A 6650-nucleotide genomic window follows, 5' to 3' on the forward strand; every position below is an offset into this window, starting at 1 on the left:
ATTAAAATAAAAATAACTAATATGTAGAACTCTTGAGTTTGATCTGTTTATAGTAAAATGTAAATTCCATTAATTTAAAAGAAGGAAATTAAACGGTAGAGCTGAAATCCAATTGAAGAGAAGGGACCCACTTCAGCACATGTATTATGATTAAGGGGCTGTTGACAAAGGCAGATGTTAACGGAATGACTTATTGCTTTTGTCTTTGTGGACAAAATAATTATTAAATTATAAAGCATAGCATAGTAAATAACCCAAGTTCAACTTTTCTCAAAAATGTAACCCAAGTTCAGTTTCAGCCATTAAGAAGCTGACAATCACCTTAAAAAAAAAAAACTTATTCACTAAAAAGATAAGGTTAAGGAATATCATGTGCTGACCATATATTGATTATTAATATAAAAATTAACAATTAATTAAGAAAGATTAAGGGCGCTTTGATAGCATAATAATGGTAAATCTATTCTACATTTCATCTAATTAAGCTTTAATTCATGAAAAGTAAAAGAGAAGAAGTTTTCAATTATAACTACTTGCCTATTGGGATGACAACAAAATCTCCTCCAAAACCAGGCAATTTCAACTACTGAAATGCTCAAGGAAAATTCTGGTCAATTAGGTCAGTCTCAGTTGGGGAGTGATGGTGGTTGTGGTTGCTGTGGATGTGCATGTTTGTTGCGCCGATGCTGACTGCTCCACGGACGACCTGTGTCTTTGTAGAAGCTCTCGGGCCAATGCCTGAAGATCACCACCGCCTCCAGCGGTGGGCGGAGAATTCTCCGTAGGGCTTCTGCCGCTTCCTCCGAATTGTCGAAGTTCCATTTCGCGTTGTTGCAATAACCAATGTGGTGGCACCACAGGATCAAGTATTGTCGATAGGTTGAAGGTCGCAGTAGTGGGGATGCTGGAAGCTGACGGAAGGTCTGTGATAGAGAGTGGTGGCGGAGCCAGTAGCGTAGGAGGTGGCGGAGACGGAAGCTCTAACGCTGCCAGATGAGTTTGCAAGTAGGATAGTTCAGCCTGTAAATTCACCACCTGCACTCATAATATTCAAAGTCTGATTGCAATAACTGACGTTGAATAGTAGCTCTGATCTATTGATGTCCCACGTTAATACGCGGAAAATTCTCTCGTAGCAGAAAAAGTACTAAAGTAGAGAAAACTTTATCAGTAACAGCCTAACAGGGTAAAATGAAAATACATAAATATATATAGAACCACCAGGAAGAACACCGCATAAAATCAAGGAAATAGATGTTTAATCAATCAAACAAAAACCGTTGATCCTACCGGGATCTATTAGAAATTTAGAATACAGACGTTGCATCTACCAAATTAATTATCAAGATGAACTTCGAGGGTTGCATGTGTGTTAGAAGAATACTGAAAAGTTGGTGCGAATATCTACTGCAAATCATAGCTGCACTTCTGTTACGAATACGTAGAGAGAGAAGAAGAAAACTGTCATTTCTGAGAAAAAGATGCTCAGTTGTTTGTAAAAAACGATCACACACTAATGACGAAACCCTAATTCCAAGAAAGAAGACCAACCGCTTCCTGGAATTCATCTCGGAGCACTGAAATTCTTAAAAAGGAAAGTGCTTCTTTTCTTCTCTAAAAAAAGAAAAAAAAGGGGTAGAAATTTGACGGAGATATAGGACGCGCTGCCGTGTCAACGGAGAACTATGCACGCCGGAGATATATGTTTTTGAGCTCATGTTAGCGTGAAACCTTGCATTTAAAATTTAAGACAGACAATATCCGAACCTGTTGTTGAAGAGCGAAGATGTGAGCCACACAGCCATAGACGGGATCGCGAAGTCGAGCTTGAGCTTCATAACAGATTGTGACGACGGCATCGAGTCGCTTGTGAACTGGTATATGAAGGAGAAGCTTGGACACGTTGCTTGCACCAAACACCTTGTGAACCGCTGCGAAGTGGGCTGCTCCTTGTTCTGAATCAAAGTAAGGAGCAAATATGCATCCGATCACGCACTTACGCCGTAAGAATTTGCATGCACCACAAGGTCCTCCTCCTCCACCACCACCACCGCTGCTACTGCCGACCCCACCCACAACTCCGCCGCCACCGCTGCTAATCGTGCTGCTCGAACTCATCTTCTTGTGGGTCGTTTTATTTTGTCTTTCTACAACATCTCCGGATTTGGGTTCGTGGGGTCGAGAGAGATTGATTAAACAGCAGAGAAAATGATGAAGAGAACCCCAAGAGCCGGATTTGTGTAATATTGGTTTCTTTGGCAGTGTGGTGGTGGGTAGCAAGGTTTAAAAAATCACAACGTATCTCGGCCGATACGTATCATTTCAGCAACATCCCGATACCTGAAACAGTAGTTTCGTTCCTTTTCGATCAATATTTTGAATGTATCGTCTGTATCGGATCAAAATCACAACAGTAGTTTCGTTTCGGGTCTGTATCGACTGATACAGGACCGATATTTTGAATGTATCAGCCATATATTGTAATATTAGATTCTCTTTCATAAATAAGCCTATTTAATAATTGTCTTTCTAATAACTTCTACATTTAAGGAAACTTGCCCTAAATAACTCCTAATCCCCTGTAATTATTACCTCTCTCTTAATACACATTTTGCTCCTTCCTTTGAAATAACTCCTACATTTAAGGAAACTTGCCCTAAATAACTCCTACATTTAAGGAAACTTGCCCTAAATAACTCCTAATCCCCTAAATAACTCCTTTGAAATAAGCATATTTCAAAGGATTGAAATATCTCTTTGTATATATAAATAACTTGTTTTCTTTATAAGTGTTTAAATAGCTTATTTAAGGTCATATAAAATTTATATTTATTATTATTATTAATGTATTTTTTAAGATTTATATAAAATTTTTAATGCATTCATACGTATCTTAATTTTTAGTATGTCATAGGTATCCAAAACATATCCTGAAATATCTCTTAAAATTCTAATTGAAATCCTTTGAACGTTGATAGTTAGGTCTTTCTTCACTTCTTTTAAATTCTAATTGAAATACTTAAAGCTACGCGACGCATCCAACCCCCTTTAGCTGCTTGCGTGAAGCAACCAGCTTCCGTTCCTCTCATGAATCTAGCAACTCTCTCTCTCTCTCTCTCTCTCTCTCTCTCTTTACAACAAAAGCAATGAGTTTTGTAACTTGAAACGTGTCGCCCTCGTGGTGGGCAAAGGACACATCAACTCTTCCTTACCCTTTTCCTTGCAGCCTTGCATGCTTGCTTAGTCATTTAATCTTCTTCTCTCCTTCGAAAATGACTTTATTCTGCATATTTCTAGGAATTTAACTTTTTATCTGTTGAAACTTCACTTCAAAATGACCTAAAAGCGACAGTATGCAGATAGATATTCGTTGTCTGAGGGAAAGGGAATTTAAGTTTTTCCTCTGTTGTATTCCTTTTTTGTTCACAATTTTCTGGTTTGAGATTAATTATCGTGATTTAAAATTCATTATTGATGTTTATTTTAGACAATGACCATCTCCAACACTTGATGAGAACCAAAGTGATAATTAATTAGTGCTGAATTAAGAGCGGGAGTGATGCTCAGAGAAGGTTGACACTCTGGAGGCTGCAGTCTGGATCCATGGTGAAAATCTGCGCGATTTTTTATAAAATTTAACTATTTAAAATTTCGGCAAAAAAAAAAACACAAAACAATCTCATCAAAAATCGCCGCCACAACACATTGTTCGCTAATATTCCAGATATACGGTTGTGCTGAATGACCAAACAGAAAAGGAAGCCCTAACCCTAGTCCCTAGGTACGACGCTTTGGGCGTCAATCTCCGCTTGGTGTCTGGCACTGAAACAGTAAATAAGAGGAGGACACGAGGAGCTTTTTGTCATTGTGTTTGCGACTATTAATGGTGAGGAAATGAAAGTCAAAAGCCAGTTGGGGTTCAAAGTTCAAGGAAAGGGTGGAGCCCACTCTCTCGTGTTACTTGCGAATAAGGTTGGGGCACGTTGGATGGAATGGGTGAAGCCGAGAAAGAAGAACGTAACGGCCAGTACAGGATGAGCTCAAGGAGGGGGAAGGGACGCGTGAACAGTTCGTAACGGCGGATCACCGCGCCGTCCGGCCCTTGTCCAATCCAAAGTGTTGTGATGAGGAAGCAAGTCAAAACCCCTACTTAATCTTTCACCGACACGTGCACGGCTGGGCAGCAGTTGGTAGTTGGCTTGCTTACGTTTGGCACGTATCCATTACTGGATACGTACGACATTTCTTCGGGACGGTTTCGTGGACGATTCAGTCTCTAACAAGACGATTCTGGGCCAATAACAATGTGCCACATCAGTATCACTTATGATACCTTTATAATGTTTTAAAAATCTTTTCGAAATTGAGAGTTCATATATGCGCCCCACAATGCCCCACACAGATTTTCACCTTTTTTTCAATTTTCAATACAAGATAGGGATGTGCTGTGGAGAACCGTGGGGCGCAGATGTGACCACCGAAATTGAACCGCTTTTCATTTCTTTTTGTCGAATGGAAAACCCAGATTTCCTCGTCACTCCTCACAGAATCCTCTCACCTGTTCACGAACAGGGTCAGGCTTTACCTCTTAATAAACAAAAAAAAAAAAAAAAAGAAAAAAGATTAGTGACTATTAATCCATCATCGGGTTTAAATCTTGAATCTAAGCTCGGCCTTATACAAATTCCGAAGCATGGACCCAAACCTGAAGTCTTGTCCTGAACAGAAATTTTATAATATATTAATTATATATTATATAATAATATATTATTTGAAAAAAAGTCTGAGCTCACGGACTTAAAATGAAAAGCTCACAGTCTTATAACACTTGTAACCATGCATTAAAAACATCTTCTCATAAAATAAAAATATGTACAGGAGATGCTGTGAAGTGGGTTTGAGGAGAAAATCCAAACCAAGGTGTGGAAGCCTCAGTGGTTCAAAATTCAGGTTAATCAATTAATTTGTAATCATAAATAAAATAATAAAAATATAAAAAGGGTTTGACTATGATACTGAAAAACTTGTAACCAATGAACTTGCATGATAAAGGTGATAAACCAATTAACAAGTTATATTTATTAAAATTGGGGGATTTTGATTGGTCAAAGCTCTTCTGACATCATGGTAGTATTTCTTATAAAAAAGATAAAATGTAAAATATATAAAAATTACAGAACATTAACTAGCAAATAAAATCCAAATCTAAAGAGACGACCTTGCTATTGTATTGTGTGGAAACTGGAGACCCCATTAGTTGAATTTTCTTGATGATCTAAAGAAATAATTCTTGTGTACGTATGTGGAGATGTTTGAATAGGTAGGTCATCCATTGCTTGACACCAAGAAAGTTAGGTTGGAAAAGAAAAAGATCAAATCAAGTATTCGACTAGTGTAAGCTAGCGCCCGCTTGTCAACAAGTTTTAGTGCGTTGATTTGTTGGCTTGGACTCTTTACTGAAAACGGCTGCCCCACTCAAGCCCAGATTGCTTACAGCTGAGCTGTTTGCTTGGTGATCCGTGGTCACTGGATTTGACTGGTTTGTCATCTTTGTTCTAGCTTCAATCTCCAAAAACATGAGATCTATGATTGATGGACTTGGTGGGTGGGCGGTGGGCCAATCATGTTTAAGCCAGTAGGCCCAGATATATGTTCCAGAAAGCTGGAATGGGCTTTCCTAATCCTATCTCACTATCTGAATGGCCAACCCATACAGCCAATCGAGACTGTCCAACAGGTAGAAGGCCATCTGGATTAGTCCATGTTTTCCCTTTGTCCATTTCAGACCAACTTCATTCATTCCGGAGTTTCAGTATAAATTGAAATTTATAAAATACAGAATCCCAGTAGAAAACTTTGTCAAATTCGAACTACTGAACATCTTGAGAAATGTTCAAGGTGGTTAGTCGTACTGTAAAATATTCTTAGTGTAGTTAAATAACAAGGAATTTCATTATTATCTTTTTCTTCTTTGCGCTTCATATTGTTATCTTAATATTAAATGAAAGCTTTTTAATGCATTATTTACTTTATAGGCAAATTTGAAATTCAAACATTAAGAGGTTAGTCAAATTGGTATTAACCATCATATGGAAGGACAAGAGAGCAGATAGGAGTCGAGTAATTGCCTCACCAATCTGCTTTTTTATTATTAAGGATGCTTAAGACTAAAGCAAATTCCCTAATAACCACCGACTGCCAGATCTCAATGCAGTTGCTACTTGCTAGGGTCCTCCTAGGTGTCAATTGCCACATGTTCACTGGATGGGACTTGTTCAAAACAACTGTTCATAGTCACCCACCAGTCCACCACCTAAATACTTGTTAGGGTCCTATAGGCAATAAGTCAATTGCCACGTGGCCATGTGGGCATGAGAGAGAGAGAGAGAGAGAGGTTTGGGCCCATAAAATCACAAGAAAAAGGGACCAATTACTGTATGGGTCTTGTCTAAAGGAGTGTCTGAACTCTGTAGCAAAACCCAGCATGCACTCCAACCATATAATTCATGGCATTCAGGCACTATTTTCAGTGCTTTCTAAGAGTTTGCAGTGAATGGGTCTAATTCAAACAGTAAAATGGAACAGCTGCTATCATGTTTCAAGGCTTTAAGCTGATCTACCTGCTCTACCAATTTAATGGTAGGCCCTCA

General features: G+C 38.6%; 1 protein-coding gene across 1 annotated transcript; it reads right to left on the bottom strand.

Moving 5' to 3' along the window:
- Positions 1 to 345: 345 nt before the first annotated feature.
- LOC148880211 (LOB domain-containing protein 30-like) lies at positions 346 to 2248 on the bottom strand. The gene is made up of 2 exons (XM_088966826.1): positions 1768 to 2248; positions 346 to 1035 (listed from the first exon to the last, which is right to left on the bottom strand). The coding sequence occupies exons 1-2, from the start codon at positions 2116 to 2118 to the stop codon at positions 616 to 618; spliced, it is 771 nt and encodes a 256-aa protein (XP_088822952.1). The 5' UTR covers positions 2119 to 2248; the 3' UTR covers positions 346 to 615.
- Between the last annotated feature and the right edge of the window lie 4402 nt (positions 2249 to 6650).

The sequence above is a fragment of the Nelumbo lutea genome, chromosome 1, assembly GCF_056320005.1.
Source record: "Nelumbo lutea isolate HS-2025 chromosome 1, American lotus-T2T, whole genome shotgun sequence".
NCBI lineage: Eukaryota > Viridiplantae > Streptophyta > Magnoliopsida > Proteales > Nelumbonaceae > Nelumbo > Nelumbo lutea.